General features: G+C 35.5%; 1 protein-coding gene across 3 annotated transcripts in view; it reads left to right on the forward strand.

Moving 5' to 3' along the window:
* KCNH7 (potassium voltage-gated channel subfamily H member 7) overlaps nt 1-20,743 on the forward strand; it is a 234,127-nt gene that overhangs the window by 119,139 nt on the left and 94,245 nt on the right. For all 3 annotated transcript variants that reach the window (XM_026852304.1, XM_026852302.1, XM_026852303.1), the window contains exon 3: nt 19,223-19,378. In XM_026852304.1, coding sequence (XP_026708105.1) covers nt 19,223-19,378 — 156 coding nt within the window. The remainder of the gene's footprint in view (nt 1-19,222; nt 19,379-20,743) is intronic.

Consider the following 20,743-nt stretch of genomic DNA (forward strand, 5'->3'; position numbering starts at 1 on the left):
GAAAGAGAGAGGAATTTCTTTTCTCTCCCACTGACTTTTACAGACATCTCAAACTGGAATGCTTGCTCAACTTCCCTTTGAGCCTGAAAACCACTGGGTTGCAGGACATGCAGTGTTCCTACTCTTTTTTTCTCACGTCACATTAATTTCTGCTTCCGTATATGTCTTCTGTTCCCTTGCCAGTTATGGTTTAGTGAGGTTAGCCTCCCTGCTTTTCTTGGATGTCAAATGGCAACACAAGGTTGAGAGAGAGTTTCAGAAGTCCATTGCAGTAATAGCACAAGATTAGCCAGAACAGAAAACAAACCTGAACACAGAAACAATAATATTGCACAACTTCAAATGTAAGTGGACAAAGTGCGTTCCCTGAAGTGAAAATAATTTGTTCCTTCCAAAGGGTATATATACTCATTATAGAGTCATACTGCAGTTGAGTCTTCCTGACTTCAGCGTTGCTCAAGAAAAAAGAAGAGCCTGAGAGTTTTATAGTGAGAGAGTTTTACACTGCCACCAAAACTATTTTAATTGAGGGATGTGAATTTGACCTCATTATTTACAACCATACAGCACAGGTACAATCTATTAAAATCAGTGTTTTGCAGCTAGTCTCAGGTATGCAAATTTAATAAACCTGAAGGACACCCAAAATCACAGTGCAACTCTGAAATTTAATCTAACTAAAACAATATAATATTAAGCTTTTCAGACAGGAGAAAATTAATGGAAAAACTTTATTGTTAATAAAGAAATTCCAAATTTATATTTTCCCATTAAGAAGAAATGAAAACAAATATTTAGATTTGTATCAAATCAATGTAGATTAAATTATTTTTCTCAGCCATTGGAAGTTTGGTTAATTTTGGATTTTTTTTGAACCATTCTACAGTACTTTGCCTATTGTAAGAATTACTCATTTAAAAGGTATCATGGGAGATGCAGCATGGCCGGAGAATCCAGCACATACAAATGTATACTATGAATGGACTCTGTCTTAAAAAAAAAAAAAAAAAAAAAAAAAAAAATACTTTCATTTGGGTTTTTTTCCAAGAAAAGTAAAATTTCTCCCCAGATAACTTTATGAACATTCTACATTAGTCAAAACTCTCACAGGAAAGTATTTCTGAAACAATTTTTCATCCAGTCCTTAGGTCAATTTGGAATCTCAACAGTGAGATACAAAGCAATTGTGAAATTGATTTTGAAAACGCACAGCGTAGGTATGAAATCCTCTCTCGCATTTGCACAGATCAAGACCATCTTGTTCAAGATCTGTGTTAGCGAAAACAAAATCAGTCTAAACTTTTTGACATTGAAATTAACTTCAGAAGACCTTGAACTGAATTAAATTTTCTGCTGCACAGACAGCAGCAGACTTGGTTTGATATCTATTTGCCCAGGAGCACAAAGCCTGGTATGCTTCTGAGTTAAGGGAGCACTACAGTTTCCTTATACCCAGATTTGTAGGGATATGTGGAACATCCTGTAATGATAAGCAAAGTGATCAGAATAAGCACACTGAGCCGTATGCTGAAATTCATGTACTCTGCTCAACATGACACAGTGACATTCAGGGTGGGTATAGTCATGATGCTGACTCAGTGTGCTTCACAGGGCTGAGGGGCTGCAACAAAAAGGTGTAGGGCTTCAGCTACCTTTCTCTGCCTCTCTCACAGTGACTCAACAGTGCTTGATGTAAGTAGAAGTGAAAAATGAGGAGAGAACTCCTAACAAGAATTTTTTCAAAAGTAGAAAAAAGACAGGGTAGGAGTTCATATTTGACTTCAAATTACACATTTGTATGTATGGATTTTTTTTTTTCTTAAATATTTTTCCAAGTCTTAGTTAATTTCTTTGACACACAAGGGGCTTAGTAAATACTTCAGTTTTTCCACTGTCATTTCAGATATCTGCACAAAGCATACGTTTTAACTGTAATGTCTAAACAGTGTAAAGAAAAGTAAAGTAATAAAGTACACATTACTGAGAATATTCAGCAGGACACTTAAGTCAATGGGACTTCTTACAAGCTAAAAAATTGTCATCTACTTAAGTGTCTAGCTGAATCCCAGCCAATGGGCTTCATTATACTCTTCATGGGTTTTATCATTTTGACCTTTACCGCACAGTAAATTTTGCCCTTCTTGTGGTATTTATAACATGTTCTATGCTATACTTGCAAAGGAGATTACCACAGATTTATCTACTGCAATTAGAAAAAGATGAGCTTAGACTGGGACTGTAGTGGTTGAACTCCACAGAAAACTGCATTTTGTAAATATTAAAAAATTATTATCGTAAATTATCTTAAATTTAAATTAGACCATTTAAAAATTTATGGTATCGTCAGAAATTACATTAATAGAATACAGTTTATACATTTTAATTTCTTGAAATAAAGGTGACTCAGCACATAAAATCTGTAAGACTCATTAAGTCAATCACAAACCTAATATCATCTCAGACATTTAAGAAAAATAAAGTGGAGTTTCAGGTTTGATCACTCATTTTCCCATCTACCAAACTTTAATGCTACAAAGAAACTACAGTGTTAAGTTTTAAGTGTTATTTTCTGCACTCATGTTTCTCATTATTATTTTACTTTTTTTTTAACTGCTCAATCCTGTATATCATGAATGAATTATTCAAGAAACCACACACGGTATTTAACTACTGCCTATTAGGACTCGTTTCCCTTAGATGCATCTATAACCTGTAAAAGAAGATAACTCGAAATACCTGAAGTTTCATTTCCAGTCACGTGCCAGAAATACCCACTTGTCTTATTTTCATGAATAACTTACTGATGCTATGCAAAACTCTCATGAAGTTATAGCTTTGGAAGAAAATAGTCAATATAAAAATTCAAGCTGAACAATTCAACTGTAAACTACAGTTTTATAATAAAAGATCTCAGATAATCTAGACCATTGAGTACAGTTTTTCATGTATAGAACATATATGATTTAGATATATGCATGTGTGTATGTGCTACATATATTTTCAGTATGTATAAGTTTAAGAGGACTGTACATCTAAGACATCAAAGCACTTAAAATTGCCTGCCACCAATTTACATGAGTCAACTAGCTACATGTAAGTCACAAAACTATACTTTCTGCAAAGTTCCATAAAAGCAGCAAATCTAAAATGAGGTGCTTGGATAATAATAGTAAGATGGATGTTTCTCAGTTGCTGATGGTCATCAATTTAGCAAGTTGAAAAATAATCAATGCCTAGAGTTACTAAACTTCAAAATCAACAAGGACTGAATGTTGTAAATAGGCTATTATGAAAGAAATACGCTTTGACTTATATTTGACAGAGTTCTGCTAAAGGATATTTTCAAGACTGGATACATGATGACTTAGCATCAACCGTTTTTAGTCTTGATTATTAGCCAGGATTTCATTGCATTCAGCCCATACAAACTGAGCAAAATTATAAGCAGAGTTCATTTCCCATATAAATACCTAAATAAATAATGGAAGTTGTCTTAAGACACAGTACATGGAACATGCAGTTCAACAGAGTGGGCTGTGAACACTGCGTCATTTTGATTATGAATTCCATTTTACACTATGCCTGAAGCAGGTTATGTCTCAAACAGGTTACTCTAATGCATTTGAAACAGATGTCCAAGGAAAGCTGATGGACTGTTACAGGAAATTGAAAGCCAAGATGGCAATAAAACTCTGCCTCATTCACTAGTTTTTTCTATAAAAAGGTTCATGGCTGGGGTGATTGTGCCAGAGCCTTCCATAACAGCACATGAGCACAGTCTTTCTCTGAGCAGCAACGAAATTTTCATCTTCCAGGAACATTAGGAAACACACTTCAGGAGCAATTTTAACCATTTGCAAAAGTATTCATGTGATTTTGCCTTAGAAATTCCTCTACTACATCTATATGTCTTCCTTCCTATATTGTCCCCAAGGAGTAATCAGAAGCCAAGAGTGTGAGCGTGTACTGTATAGTAGCATTTGTCAAGAGATGCTAAGCGATCTACAGCCTAATAGGAGTTCTGAGGAGGCATGCATAAGTGATAGAAAGGAAAAGCAGCAGGCAGAGCATCTCATGGGGGAGAGCCTGTATCACTAGCTGTAGGGTCTGCAGTGACAGGACTCTGGAATCACCCATTTTGATGAAGTGGACTGAGCCTGGATGCATTCTCTGAACTAGATGCCACCCAGAAGCAGTTGATAAGAGAAGCATAATTTTATTTAGCTATTTAGTCAACAATTGCGTTCAACTTGAAAAACAACGCTGGCAAAATAAAATCATGAGAGGCAAGCTGGAACACTGTGTGAAGACTTTCAAAAATCCAGCCCTCTAGGAAGGAGGATAATTTTCCAATCCTCCTCCATTTAGTGTTTAGCACATTAAAACTTTATTCCATGGTCTGTCAATGTTCTGTCTCATTATTATTCAGCATTGACCTTTTTTCTTGTAAAATTTGGACTTCTTCCAAATAGAAAGCAATGTTTTGCTATTAAAGTGTTTAGATTTAGATTTAGATACTCATCTTAGAAAATCCAACTCAGTCCATGGAATTACCATATTCCTAAGCAAAAAAAAAGCCTACCTAAAGATGTTCTGGATTGCACTTAGACTAATTTGTCTGAAGCAAATTGGGCAAATATCTTCCATCCTGTTCATTACAAACAGGAGGGCTAAAGCACACACACGCACACATTCACTCAGAGAGGAAGTCACATGAAGTATTAAGTAAGCATTTAGTCCACAGCCATGTCCTAGGGCAAGAGTCCAGCAACTTGTGGGAGGGCACCATGCCAGCCTAACAGATGGACATACTTATGGGTAGTCAGGACATCATTTGAAGCCATCAAGTATGGATACTAAGGGCATGATTCCAACCTAAGAATATGAGCTTTCTGTGAAGGTTAAGAGGATGTTAAGCTGGATTTACTTTCAAAAATGAAGAAAAAATTCCACTGCCATGTCTGGTTACAGTTATGCTCTTAGTTAATCAGGTGGAGTTGTTCGTAGATAAAAAGAGCTTTTTTCTAACAGAATTATTATGAAGTAAAGTTTAACATTTCACAAGGGAGATTTCATTCTGGCAAATAAACATGTATTATTTGTAGTTAATGATAATGATTTTGCACTGGCAGCGCTTTGACCCTGTATCACCATCTGGCATGGGCCTTTTCCCTAATGGAGACAGGAAACAGCTATTTGAGCAGCGAATGCAGCCCAGATAGCCAAATGCATCCTCCAGTAACCACTACTGGGAGCGTCAGAGTTGGGAACTGCTGTCCTTTCCTCATGTGGAGAGAATAGCAGAGGCATAACACCTCCACACACGTTGTTGTGGAGAGTACTCAGCTAACATTCCTGATGCATCTTCGTGAAAAACAGGCATGCACACCCCACAGCTGCCTGCTGCTATGTCCATCAGCAGGAGAGAGAAAGAGGTTAGGAGTCATGCCTTGTGAATTTAATTCACTGCCACACCACCATAACCCAAGGATGGACCAAAACCTGCTGCTGAAATGTGATCCCACCTCTCATTCAGGTCAGAACATTAAAATCTCACTAGATCATGAAGGGCTTTTGAAATATTACCAGTTGACTAAGTAGAGCACATGAAATTTTATTACCAACTACAGAGGAGAGGCAGCATCTTCATTTATGGAGCACTGTGTATTCAGAACAAAAGCACTGAATCCTTCTTTCGATTGAAATGAAATATTTGGAAGAAACATTAGAACTTTATGAAGATGAATAGTACATCTTTTTTTGTTGATTAAAAGAACTTGTCTCTTTCTTCCAGTCTTGACCTAAAAACATACAGAGAGGGAGAACCACTGCTTCCTCTGATGGTTCATTCCAGAGGATACAGCTTGAATTATCTGCTTTCAGCTTCCAGGCATTTAGGTTCTTTCTGCTAGACTCAACAGCTCCTTAGTATTCAGCGGTCTTTCCATGAAGTTACTGATTGCAGTGCAAGTCGCTTCCCAAACTACTTTTCACTAAACAACAAAGATTGACATTGTTAAGATTCACACCAAAGGAGTTTTCTGAAGAATGTTATTCTTCTGCTCTTTTTTATGCCCCCTCCAATTTTTCAATGTCCTTTAAAAATTCAGATGCCAGGAAATATATGCAGTAATCCAGTTTTGGTCTCCCCAGTGCTATATACATTGGGAAAGATTGACTTATTCTACCTCTTTATGCAGGCTACGCTCACCATTCTTACATATTATCCTGTTATTTCTTTTGTGAGACAGTACGTTCCAGGATATAGCTACCATTTTTTAGTTTCAGCTTACATGCCCTGGTTCTATAACTGTATGATTAAATTTACTATTTCAGAATGCATTTGTTTGTATTTAGTGTCCCACTTACAGAATAATCCAAATTCTTCTATTTTGACTCACTACCATGTCATTAGCCACTTCACAACTAGTTTTTGAAGCATCCATACAATTCACAGAAGTGATTTTATATTTTCTCGAGATCTTCTCAAGGCAAATGAATGTTATTGTGGTAATTTCTGTGGAATTTCACTAGAAACTGGCACTGAACTGTGATCCTCCACTAATGACTTTTTGGTAGCTCTCAGTCAATTTGTAAACTGTGTAATGAGCTTTTTTATAAGTGCTACTACTTTATTAGAATGTGGTATAGAAATCAGTAGAATACCTTACAAAAGCATACATCTGTAATGCTTACTTGGTCAGTTTTTTATACAAAGAACATAATCATCAAATCATATTTCTTGTCCATTAATAATGTCAGCATTACCATACTGAGTGACAGTAATTATATTCCTGTCAGGTATTCTTTATTAAATTAACCTAACATCACAAGTTTCATTATTTTGCTTAGAATTGATGTCAGGCTCACTGCCATAAAGTCATTTCAACCACTGTATTGCTTTTATGAATGCTGGCACAATATTAGCATTGTTCCAGCCTTCTGGAACTTTGCCCAGCAAGATCTGTTAGGAGGTTGCATCAGAGTTGTAGACTTGTGAGTTGTAGACCCAGACTTTTGATTACAATTTTTTAAGTTAGCTGATGCTTCAGATCTAGCAAAGACTTACCACACTTCAGAAATATTTCTTAAAGAATGTGTGGTTGTTGCATAATTATTATCACATACTTACTAACAATTTTACCACACCTGTTATTGATATCTTTATGGACTTTCAATATTATTAGAATTATTTTCTGCTTAATGTAGTTACATATCTATTTACTCTCAGTCTTGCTCTGGTGTTGTCACATTCTTCTATCAACTTTCTGTATTTCATACCTCTCAGTTTCCAGAGATGTGTATTTACTTTCTCCTTTCTCCATGCACTATATGCCTATTAATTCCTATTTGTTACCTTTACTTCTACATTCAATGCAGATGGGCTTTGAATCATTACTGGTTTGCTATCTACCATTTTCATTAAGAATTCCCATTTTCTGTTCATATATTTGTCTGATTTCTCCTCCTTTTTTTTTTTTTCATTTACATTTTTCTCAACTGTAGAAAATAAACTGTTTAGAAGAATCACCATTTTACTCCTTGGGATTGTTCTTTGCCTACACAGATTGCAATCAGGTGAAAACCACCCATAGGGCAGTCATGAACTTCTAGTCCAGTAAATTTTTTCATATTTATCAATTCTAATGAAATTAAAAATACCTCATGTTGGGCACAGAGACTTTCTATTAGAATTTTTTTTTTCTTTTTACAAAACCTTAGTATTTTTCTAGTGAGTTTAACAAATCTCCAGTACATAGACCTCTCACCACATTTATTACCATGCATTCAAAATCCCATGATTTTTTGTTATCAAGAACTCCACAATACCAAGTCTATTTTAGCTACTTTGTTTGTCCTGGGCAGTTACATCCACTTATTTTACAGTCCCAGTATCTTGACTAGTCCCATCAGCTTTCAGGACTGGCTTCCCCACTGATGAGGGTTTCCAGATAATTGACTTTGTTACCAGGACCTCATGACAGCTATTTCATACAACAAGAATCCCTTGGTTTGTGTCTGTCTGTTCTCTTCCTTCAGGTACCTTTTGCTGGATTACAATTAAGTACTATAATGCATGCTATGACTTTACATCTGACACTGTATATGATGAGTCATAACTTTTTTTCTACAAGTTTGGGTTTTGTGTATTTCTAAGTACTCAAAATCATTTCTCTTATAAAGCATTATTCCATGAGTATAATTTTCCAAGGGTATGATTTCCATGAGAAAGGCATCTAAATTTAGAAAATGGTACTCCTTCCACTTGGCCAATGGAGCTGGATGCACATTGCACTTGTGAAAGTTTGCAACAATGACGGTATTTCTCTTTTGCCTCAGGGGACCTGCTGTTGATCTGTTTTCCTTCATACTGTATGGCCATTTAATGCTGCTTTCTTTTTGAGATCTATTAAGAACTGTATTGCAAAACCCCCTTAATCTCCCTGAAATGGCACAGTGTAAGTGAGAACAGAATCCGTATCAGTCTTTTACTTCATAGTATATTCTGTGCCAATACCTTGGATGAATGAAACAAATTACTGAAATGGAGTTCTGGCTTTTTTTTTTTTTTTTTTTTTTTTTTTTTTTTTTTTTCCTTCCATTCTGCTTTGTAAGGTTATTCAGTTAGTTCTTAAAATAGTTTATGTAGTTTAATTTGGGGAAATAAATGAGGTTACTTTCACAGAAATGTCTTAATCTGCACTTTTTCTGCAAGATGGACAATATTCAACAACCTGAGATCCCTTTTCTCATTAACATAATAAGACATTCCTCAGTTGAATGCCCAGAGGTGCATAGCTTCTAATGAGGGTTTAGAAAAGAATAGGTAGGAGGAAAAAGAGAAAGAGAGAGAGAAAAGAGAGAGGAAAAAATAAAGAAAAAAGGCATCTTCAATTCTAGCACATGCAATTAAATACATGCTAACTCTTAACCAATTATCTAAAAAATAAGAAACTAGAACCGTTATTTGTCAACTACTTGTCTTTGTAAAGATTTATGTTTAAGGTATATTTAACTTTAAAATTGACACATAATGTTTGTAAACAGGCACTAAAGCTCTGTAGTTCTTTTTCTGTTAAAAAATATGAGGAAAAATGTGTCCTACCATAGTTTTTACCTTGAGCTATACATCTGGTATTTATTGAGTGCCACACTTTAAATAAGCTTACTGAAAATGTGAATGAAAAAAGTCTAAGAATTTTCACAATGAAATCCAGTTGTTTTCAGAACTGTTTTAATTACATGTAATTCCACCGAATTAATGTAATCCCTACTGCTATGAGCTTCCCTAATTAAAAATTCTGTCTTGACACAGCCTCAAAGATGAATGAAAATGACTTAAACTAATAATGTAAGTTCCTGTTGATGAACTGAAATAGTAAAACTCATTTTCATATTTCATTATTATTACTTGGACTAAGTTATTACTTTTTTTTTTCCACCTACCTTTGCAACTTCAGAAAAGAATCTTGTGTTTCATCACTGACCTTTCTCAAGTGGTACTGATCTATGTCTAATGGCATTGGACATGGGTAATTTTTTATTATCTGATGTCACACATTGGGATGCTCTGTGCTTTACAGCATTACATTCTGCGTTCTCTTTTGTCAATAGACATAAAATTCTAGTCAAGTATATCCACATTTTAGTACCTGACAAAAAACTCTTATTTTAATATGTCCTTAGCTCAGGTATGTCATGCAGATGAGCAAACAATTGATTTTCTATTCACTGTTAATCCTGAAAATTTTTTTTATCTATTTTCAGTGAAATGAACATTTCAAAATATTAATTTTGTCTCACAGGAATATCTTGTGCAATTTAGAAGAAAAATCACTTTTCAATATTGTCATTTAAAAATAATATCTCATTTTGAAAATGTCTAAGTGAAACATTTCAGTTTCTCTCTTTCTAAAATAGAACTGTTGTTTGCAATGTTTCCCTGTTAAAAACTTCAGTTATTAATTTCATCAGTTATATCTTGCATTCACTACAACTGTATTACAAGTGTTAATAAAATCGAGCATTCATACCAAGAAAACAAGATGAAAAACATTGGGCTTTCCTCATTCACATAGTCTGTAACATCTGTAACACATAATATGAAAAATCCTGCTCAGTTATTCAACAGTCAACTTGCAAAGAGTTTACAGACTTAAATTTTTTTCGGAGATGTACTCTGTGCAATCTGCCCTGACCTTCCATGTCTGACTGTTTAGCATCTGGTAATACATTCATTCTGTGTGGTGTGCCCAATTTTCCATAGCTTTACATAGGTGCAAGGAACCAGGCACAGGATACTTAACTGTATATGCAGAGATAGAAATATTCTCATTAACAAGTCAGAGACATTGCTTTTCAGATGCAGCACTGCTTGCAATATTATTCTGGAAGAAAAAGGCTGTGTAATAGACATTTTAGACTAAGTTTAGGGCCTCAGTGATTCCAAGAAACTCTCATGCTTGAATGTAACAGCTTTGCAAACTGCCAGTAATGAAAACCCATCCAGAAAACTATCTCAGACCCAGCTTTCACACCACTATGCATGTACCAGAGTGTATCTCCGAGAAAGATGATTATGAGAGACTGTTCAAGACTGACTGTAGGAACTGGGCCTCTTGACTTCAGTCTGTGCTCTAGAGAAACCTCCTCTGACAAAACTCAAATGTAGTTTTAAGGTGAACTGAGACAGAAATAAAAAAGCCTATCTTGCAATTTCTGCATCAGCTGTGGTTTCTTAAAATTCTTCTGCATGCAGCCTGGAACTTAAATACATCTTTACCCTTCCATATACAAGCAGTTTTCAACATTTTTCACTCTATGCTCTTTTCTTGGTCTCTACTTTATAGACATAGAGCATCACTGCTTGTTTATTTTTCATTTCATTTTTCTTTCCTTGCCAAATACTTAATTGCTCTATATCTTCTGTACATGTTTGTATATGCTTAAACAACAAAGCACTAGGAAACTCTCCTCCCATATAAAATGTGTTCAGCATTACAATCACCATAGTTCTATTAGTATAGGTGTAGATATTATAATTAGGAGGTTAGCAATAATTGTGTCAGTGCAGTAGAGTAAGAAATGCTGGAGTGAGCAGTTGGATAGTATTTATCTAGCTATTGAATTATATTATAAAGAGAAAATGAGATATTTATATAGGACAGTCCAATAATGAACTTGTCCAGAGCCTCCAGGGGAGAATATTTTTTCTAAGCTTCCTAGTTTAAAAATTCTTCCCTCACTTATAAATACCATAAGTTAATACCTTACAAAATCTGCATCAGTCCTATAAATCATATATTAATATCAGCAACAATTTCAGTGACAGAATAAATATCTGATACTGAGGGTGGAGTGAAATGTCAAATGGAACAGGCCCCATTTAATCACTGTATGCTCCCTAATAAATATCAGCTAAATATACTCTTCTTGTCTCTACCCATCCCCCTTAAAAATAGCTATTCAATTGAAAAGGGATATGATACATTTCAACCTGCCATCTATTTTTAGTTGTTCTCTGCAATAAATCTTTTAAAAGAGATAGTCATACAGATACATCTGCAGCATGTTTAATGGGAAGCTTGTGAATTCCCCATTCTTGCCACATAACGCAACTTATTTTCAGTCAGATGGAACTGGAAAATGGTGACATAAGACACAGCTTGTAATATACAGGTAAAAGACAGAATTGTAAAGCCCATTACCCAATGTTCTGTGTGGAAATATACTAGACATTTTAATAGTGTGGGGCTGTTATCTAATAATTCAATTGTGAAAATGAGATCAAGAATTTCTTTGTATTACCCTTCATTTCTTCATTCATTTTTGATGCAGCTTTGGACAAAACACTTTTTATGCCTCACTCCCACCACCTTTAGAAGAAAGTAAAATAATACCTGTACACTTTGAAGGGCAGCAACAGGCAACGTTTGCAATGGGGACTGTGATTCCTGGAATAGATGCTCTTTATGACTACAAATATTGTAATCTTTAGTCTTAGCATCAAGTTTCCTCCTATTCCCCGTGTGTGCAGCTACATAACAAATGGAGGGCATTCTTTCCTTTAGAACCAAAGTTTTGAAAAATTTAAATAGGACCTTTACAGATCAGATGTCTCCAAAGATCCAAATAAATTACATCAAGTGCAAAGATGCAAAGAGCTGCAGGTAAAACAGAAGTATCTGTCTGATATTTCTTTCATGGGGTTGTTAGGGAATTGAGCAAATAGCTATGTGTTATTTATCTCTAGTGAACTGATTCTATCACTAAGAGCTCGGAATTTTTCTCTGGGCAGATTCAGTTACTTTTCCACACATTTTTATTATATAAACAGGCAGACTAAGTTGTGAAAAATCTGTTAGTAAATAGTTTTCATTGACACAGAAATGGGCTTGCAAAGACCTTTGGAGCCCTTTAACATCACATCATGTGAAATTCTGCAGGATCTTCACATGACTATTTTCAACATAACAGTGTAAGAATAGAATTCTTAGTATGATTTGAGAAAGAAAGCAAACCTTTCCTTAAGTCCACTGAAAACAAGATTCCTTGTGACATACTGCATTATTGCTGGCTTGTGTTTGAATAGAAAGGAATAGATTTTAAGCCCTTGATTGGTCATGGTGAGTCCTCACATCACAATACACATCATCTCTCAATATTTCACAAACTGGCTTTCACTTGAATATTCAACACACATCCCAAGTGCAATTGTCCCTAAATGCCAACCAAATCTCAACTAAGTACCTTGTTTGCTTAGAGTGGACCTCAAACTGGAGGTAAATAGGCTTCTGAATTTTAGGCATAAAAGAAAATTACTTTCTTCAGTGATAAGTCACAGAAATCACACAAGAGTACTGTTTTTCTTCCAATTTCTTTTCTTTGTTTATAACCTTTCAAGGATACAGGATGCTTGCTTTACTGGCATTATTAGTAAATTACAACCAGTCATTTTCAGATGTCATACCTCTGCACTATTCACAGATTGATGAGTACACTTGCTTGCTAAAACAGGGGTTTAACCTGTTTGTTACCAGAATCTTGACAGCATATGGAAAAAAAGGTTTGGCTTGCTTCCATTCCCATTTTTAAAGTTTGGCTGAAAGTAGATACGGAACAACAGGGAATAAGGTCACAGTTCCAGATCACACTTCAAGTGAGGATATTCTGCTTATCCTTAGGGTGTTTCAACAGTGCAAAAGTCTTAGCAGCAGTGTGCAAGACAGCCTTATTTCACAAGATTTTGTATCCCTCTTCACACCTTGTCGTCCACCTAATTCATCTACCACACAGTCCCTGTGACACTACCACACTGGTACATATAAAAAGCATGTCTACATCATTTCTCTGCCAGCATTTGGCAACAAAATGGATTGTAAACAGCAGTCTGGACCAGAGAACAAGACTTGAATTATCAGCATTTCATATGTCCCAGAGCATATATTTAATTTCATTAAATTCTCTTCACTTTCTATCTGGATAAGTATTACCCTGGACCTGAATAAACAGAGTAACAAAATTTCCAAGGAATGCCCCAGTCTGGAAGATCTAGAGAGATGCTTCTTTTGTTCATTACAGGGGGAGAGACTATTGCATTTACAGAGTTAAGGAGTAGTACAAAGCCATGTCTTGGCTTCTCATCCCAAAGACAAAGAAGGATAGGTGAAGTCAAGAGAAGGTCTTCTGATCTTCCACTTTAAAACTCCCTCAGATTATCTCTTCTCTTTTCTCAGAGAAGTTCTTGCTAATATTAGTCAATCCCCATGAGCCATGCTATGATGAAAGGACAAATAAGGCTGTAAATATGAACACAAGATAACAAGATGCCATTGGTTATGTTTTATTACATGAGATTCTTTGTATTTATGGAAGTCAACTCTTATTAGAGGAATATTAAGTTTCTCTTTAGTATAACAGTGATCAGACTAATAATGTCAGAATAACTAGTCAAAAATGAACCTATGAAAACAATAAATATTTCAACTCATTACTAACAAAATGGGAACTGCAGACTTTTCTGTGGGCTTTTTCAGTAAAATGTTGATAGAATTAAGACCAATCTTAGTATTTAGCTGCATTTCTAGTATAATTGACAGTTTAAGATTTTAAATTAAAATGTAAGGTATGAAGTCTATGTTTGTAACTAATATGTTCTAAGTTTTTGCCTCTGAGAGAAGGCATTTTGAGCATGTATTTTGATGACAAAATGTGAACCATGTCAGGGTAAGTGGAGGGTAGTTATTCCCAAAATAAACATGCTGATTATTTAATAAAAATTCAAAGAATACCCAGCTTACTTCACTTGTCCCTATATTATCATAAAATTGTCACATTGCATGTGTCTCATTCAGATTCATCTTCAATCACAGAACAGGGCTGCCTAGCTCTGGAAACATACAGTATCTCTGCCTCTAATTTTTAACTGTTTTTGGTCTTGTTCTAGTAGGCAAGCTGTTGTTGGCTCTTCCTTTGTTCTGGTTTTATTTATTCCTTCTCACTTCCAATTTTAAATGAGCAGAGGTGGCTATGGATTGTACAGATACCTACACTGGACTACTTGTAGGTTGCAGTAATAAAAAATTATCCTAGAAAGTTCTTTTATGAGGTCAACCTGTCTAGAAATTTATATATGCATACAAAGGGCATACTCAACATGATTCTTTCTATAGCCTTAGTCAGTTATCCACAGCAACTCTAGTAACAAAAATTATCTGAGAATTCATAAATGCTTTGGCACAGGGATCCAAGATTGCTTCTAAAATATGCTGGAACCAGTTTCAGCCCCAGTGAAGACAGTGCATGAATTTTTACTGAGGTGTGGGTCTGAATTTTTTAATGGTGAAATATAGATAGCAACAGACTCATTCAGGACTGAAGACTCATTCTGTAGAATCACAATGGATTGTCAGGGGTCCCTGTTCTATGAAATGTGGGGCTTCTACAGAATTAAGACAATCACCTAAAAGCCACAGTGTCTCTTTTTTCAGAGATCCTTTGAGCTTGGCATATGGAATGGCCTGTAAAAATTTTGTTCCCAGGAAGGCTGAATCAAAATAGTTGTTTGGGATGTGTCATTTTTCAAAGTTTACTTGTCAGAAGTTTTCATATGAGAATGGAGGCTCTTGTAATTTGCAAAGCCTTCACTAGTGTATTAATTGTATTGCTCTCTCCCAATTGTTCATAAACAGAGCTATTAAAATTCCAATAAATGACTGTAGAAGATGCAACCTGATAAAAATCTGTCCTAAAATCTTCTAAAGAAAATCACTGGAAAGATAAACAGATTTTAAGAAACAGATTAATTGGTTTGATTTGCCTGCTTTAAGCAAGTCAACTTTAAACACTATGCAGCCAGATATTTTAATAGGCTTTGCTTCACTAGAATTTCTCAAATGGTGCAATATAGCCTTATGTTAGTTATAATACATTCAATATATTTAATATATATTAATATATGTTTAATAAATTATTATATAATATAGTCAGAGAGGGACCTGGGGGGTTCATTGACAGCCGGCTGAACAGGAGCCAGCAGTGGGCCCAGGTGGCCAAGAAGGCCAACGGCATCCTGGCTTGTGTCAGCAATAGCGTGGCCAGCAGGGACAGGGAAGGGATCTGACCCCTGGACTCGGCACTGCTGAGGCCGCACCTCGATTCCTGTGTTCAGTTTTGGGCCCCTCACTACAGAAAGGACATTGAATGACTCGAGCATGTCCAGAGAAGGGCAACGGAGCTGGTGCAGGGTCTGGAGCACAGGTCGTACGGGGAGCGGCTGAGGGAACTGGGAGTGTTTAGTCTGGAGAAGAGGAGGCTGAGGGGAGACCTCATCGCCCTCTACAGCTCCCTGAAAGGAGGGTGCAGAGAGCTGGGGATGAGTCTCTTTAATGAAGTAATAAGCTACAGGACAAGAGGTAATGGCCTCAAGTTGCTCCAGGGAAGGTTTAGACTAGATGTCAGGAAGCATTTCTTTACAGAACGGGTTATTGGGCGTTGGAATGGGCTGCCCAGGGAGGTGGTGGAGTCCCCATCCCTGGAAGTGTTTAAGAGTCGGGTCAATGTAGCATTGAGGGACATGGTGTATCATATCAGTGATATGGATATCAGGGAACTGTCAGTGCTAGGCTAACAGTTGAACTAGATGATCTTCAAGGTCCTTTCCAACCTAGTTGATTCTGTGATTCTGTAAAATATCCTAAATCTTTATTTCTTAAATTTTTATTGTCACTTATGTATACATTCTGGCAGTTATTTGTTTCACATCACCCTATCCTGTCTAGTGAAATCATACTGTTGAATACATAACTACACAATACATACATAAATATGTATTATGTATTATTCAGCATAAAGGGGAGCAAAATCTTTTCTTCACATGTGGATATTTCCCCCCCCCATTTAACTAGATGAAAAAGGGGGCTTTAAAATGTCATAGACAAAAGAAAATAAGCACCTATAACCATGGAATTCAAGCTGACAAGAAAATATCCAGCTTTTCTTCTTCATCACCTCCAATGATGATAACAAGAGAGCACAACAGGTATATTTCATGATTACTCCTCAATAGTAATCTTTAGAAAATCAAGATATATTGCTGGATATTGGATCTATTAATTATAAAGGTATAATTTTCATAATTATTCCGATTATATCATCCACTTGCTCTGTGCTGTTAGATGAGAAATGCAAATTCCAGAAACTTCATTACAATTTTTATTGCTCCTCAGAAGCATTTCTTACTCTTGAAATATTCAGTATAGAGACAAAACAAGAAAAACATGCTGAGTGCAATGAAGAACAGTGGAATGCCAGAGTGCAAATACTTAATGATTGTTTATAAACAAGCTAGTTCTTAAAATTTCTTTATTGCCATCGACTCCAACAACTTAAAGATTGTCTTTTGAATTTGCTAGTATTCTTTCTTTGTACCCAACTCTTATTTTTCAGTCATACTAGAGTCTTCCTCATTACTTTGTATTTCATATTCCCTTTTTGCTGTTTCAACAGAGATAGACACTAATAAGTGTATAGCAGATAACGGTTTCTGTACTAAAGACAAACATTAACAATGACTGCAACAGGCATTGTGTTTTGGTTAACTTGTGGAATTCCAATTCCAGTCATTCACACAGAGTCCAGGTATCTTGAAAAAACTTCACACTAATGAACTGCACTGGACTAATTAGCCTACTGGTGCAATAGGTTTTCAAACGCACCATGCTGAATTATACCAGATATGAATCTTTCTCATTTTTTGTTCCCAAAATATTTCTACATAGAGCTTAAATTTTTAACCCTGTGGCCTTTTGCCACAGCCTTAAACTGTGGACTGTTAAAGAGCTTCTGCACCTCCCAGAGACTCAAATCCCTAGCTCTAGTACAAATGAGGTTTGTAAATGCTTGAGGGTGACATGTTCTACATAAACAGGAGATAGTGTCATTACTTAGCACTGTGGGAAGTATTTCAAAAGCTGAAACACTCTTGCCTTCAAAAACAGGAGTCTTTAAAGAAGTCTGAGGCTCCTTGTCATCCTTGTTTGCAAAAACTGATATGCATTTGATCCACTGGAGTTCAATGTTCTTCAAAGATGTACACCTCAGCCTAGCCCCACTTCCAGTCCTTTGTGTTAAAGGTGTCAGTTGGGGGATATATGCTCAGCCTATAAATCTGCATGTCAAAATATAGTCTGCATCATGAAATAGTCAGTATTTCCTTCCAAGCAAATCTTGTTTAAAGTCAACATGTGTTTTTATTAGTTAGCTAAAACCACAAAGATTATCTCTAAATTCTCCTCAGACCCTCTGTTTAACCAGTCTATGTTGCAATGCTTGGCCTGCAGCACTTCTATTTTTAGCTCTAATGGAACAGTCTTAAATTGCTTATTTTCTGTTTACTAAAGTCATTGAGCTTGTAACCATGGCAACTGTGGCAAGTGCCACAGCTTAACTGTTTTATTAAATGGATTGAAGGTACAGCTGCAAATCTTGAAAGGCCAGCAATATCAATTTTATACATAGCTCAAACTGTCATATATACCACATTATAGCAAGTACTACATGAAATATGAGGAGTCAGAATCTGATCTTGGTTATAATGGCATAATTCTTTACTTTCTCTCTCCTCAATAAGAAAGAAAAAAAAAAAAAAAGTTAAAAAAAAATTATTATTGTGTATAACCCAGATCAGGATCTGCTTTTGTTGAATTGCACAGCCTGTCAAGTTTCAGTAATTCCTACATTTGAATGCATAAGTTGCAGATGATGTTCATTAAACCAGTCCCTAATTATCATGGAAAGACATCATCTCACAGTTGTGTTTGCATGAAGCTTCTATATAGCACATCACTGTATTGCTTATATCAATCACATTATTTTTGGATCCACTAATGACTTTGTCAAATGAAACCTCTTAAGTTACACTGGAAGAATTAACACAAAGAATTCTTTAAATCTATGATTAGGCATTTGAACAAGAACATCCCTAGTACCAGAGGTGTTGACAAGTTGCACCTTCTGTTCATTTCAGTATAAACTGGATATGCTCCATATATATGAAAACTAGGGTACTTTTAAATTCATACTTCAAATTGTATGTAACAGTTAAGTCAAATACTTCTGAAGATTATTGAAAATTCTCACCACAGATTAGAAGCTTTTTGTGATAGAATATAAAACCCCATAGCATCAGATGACAAATACCATTTTTAACACAAACCTAAACAATATTATACAGCCCCCAAAAGATTGAGAGCTAAAATAAGAATAGTGATATATTTACACCCATAAATATTTAATGCATGATTCATCCTGTTGTAATAGAACCAAAAGCTTTAAGAATGTTTGACATTTAGAAGAATGGGGTTCTGCTTTCTTCACTGTGTTGTGGTTGGGACACTGTTCACATTGCTACTTTTGGTGCTAAATATCTCAATATCACAAGTCTGTCTATATAGGTACTTCTAGTGAATAAAAATCAAAAAGTAAAATTGACATTTTAAAGGAGAGATCTTTTGGAAGAGTTAATAGTCTAATAAATTATCAAAAGATTTATTTATTTCTATGAAAATATTCCTCTTTAAATTATAGTGTGTTTGAAGTTCAATCACTAAATTCAAAGAAATGTTCTTCACTACCTGTTCGTATAACTGGAATTACTGGGGTGAAAAAACAATGACATTTCCTTTCATTTATGTATTTCTTTCTTTTTTTCCTCCATCTGCAGGATCTACCTTCATTTGCAACACCCACATAATTCCAGTGAAAAATCAAGAGGGAGTAGCAATGATGTTTATTATTAACTTTGAGTATGTAACAGATGAAGAGAATGTGGCATCTCCTGAGAAGTGCAAGCCAGTATTGCCATCCAAACTTGTAAATCGTAAGTTACTCATTGAAAGTTCTCTGCTTACCTCTACTCTTAGCTGGGAGAGTGATTAACCTGGGCAATAATGATACTGAAGAAATTAAGCAATCCCCATTGCCTGATTCATTTAAGATAGAATTTGAAACAATAAGTTAAATGTAGCAAACCTGTTATAATGTTAGTGAGATAGTCTGCCAGATCTTCGGTAGTACTAACAGCATGAATTTTGTGAGTACTGCTAGGAAATATAAATTCATTAAAAGTAAAACATTTCACAGAAGTTCATTACCCTTGACAAAAATTGATTATGAATGGAAAACTGAAAAAAAGCATTATGATATAGCCCAAAAATTTCATTTTGGCCTATTCAAAATTGAATATTACTGTTTTCATTTCTAAATAAAAATTAGTTGGTGGAAGGTTTAATCCGATTAGACTAGAAAATATAAAATATAAAATGTGGGAAAAAAGTTAAAACATAATTAAGCATCCTGATTTTATCAAACTGAGGTATTTAGATTGACTTGAAGGATGTGGAACTTTTGATATACAGGAAAAACTTATTTTCATTCCGCTCTGGAACATAAGTATTGTCAAAATGAGAAAACTCTACAGAAAATAAGTCTGCTTTTTATACAGCCAGACTATGTAGATTTCTGTCCACTATATGCAGAACGTGTGCTCTTTTGCTGACCTTCACTCTGTGCAGCAGCAGCACCCGATCCCCTGCTTTGCATCTGCACTCACATAATCTGCTCTTACTACAAGATTTCCCAGAACACATCCCCATTTGTACAAGCTCTTAGTAAAGCACAGCACACTTTAACAGTGAGAAATAACACTGCCCCTGGCTGGCTCAGCAACAGTTGGGAAATATCTTTTCACAGTGTAATAATCTTTAATGTTAGTATGATAAAGGGACCTGGAAACTTCTGATTCAACACTTCAGCCTTCTCTAGATAGGAGAGAGAGACCAGTATGACCTTCAGTGTGAAACGTGAGGGAGAACTTTCCACTGTAAGCACTATACACTACCTGAAGTGATGGTACGCTATATTATTTTTTTCTGCTAGTTATATTGAGAAAATTGTAAGGAGCAGGCCTTTAGCTGTGCATATAACAGCATTACCAGGTTCTTTCTGATAAAAGCAGTCTTTGTGATTCTTCATAATCTAGACTTTCTGCATGGTATCTTCTGGACAAAATGCACAGGACCTCACTCAAACCTCTGTGACTATCAAAAAATACATAAACAAAAAGTCCTCCCATAATATTGCCAAATCACTCACATCTTTAAAAGATTGAAATTTATTTCTATAACTAATTTATTTTCATTAAGCATGGAGAAAGAGCTCTAACTGAGTTGCTCCAGATAGGCCA

Source organism: Athene cunicularia (assembly GCF_003259725.1).
Source record: "Athene cunicularia isolate RWA chromosome 7 unlocalized genomic scaffold, athCun1 chr7_part1, whole genome shotgun sequence".
Lineage (NCBI taxonomy): Eukaryota > Metazoa > Chordata > Aves > Strigiformes > Strigidae > Athene > Athene cunicularia.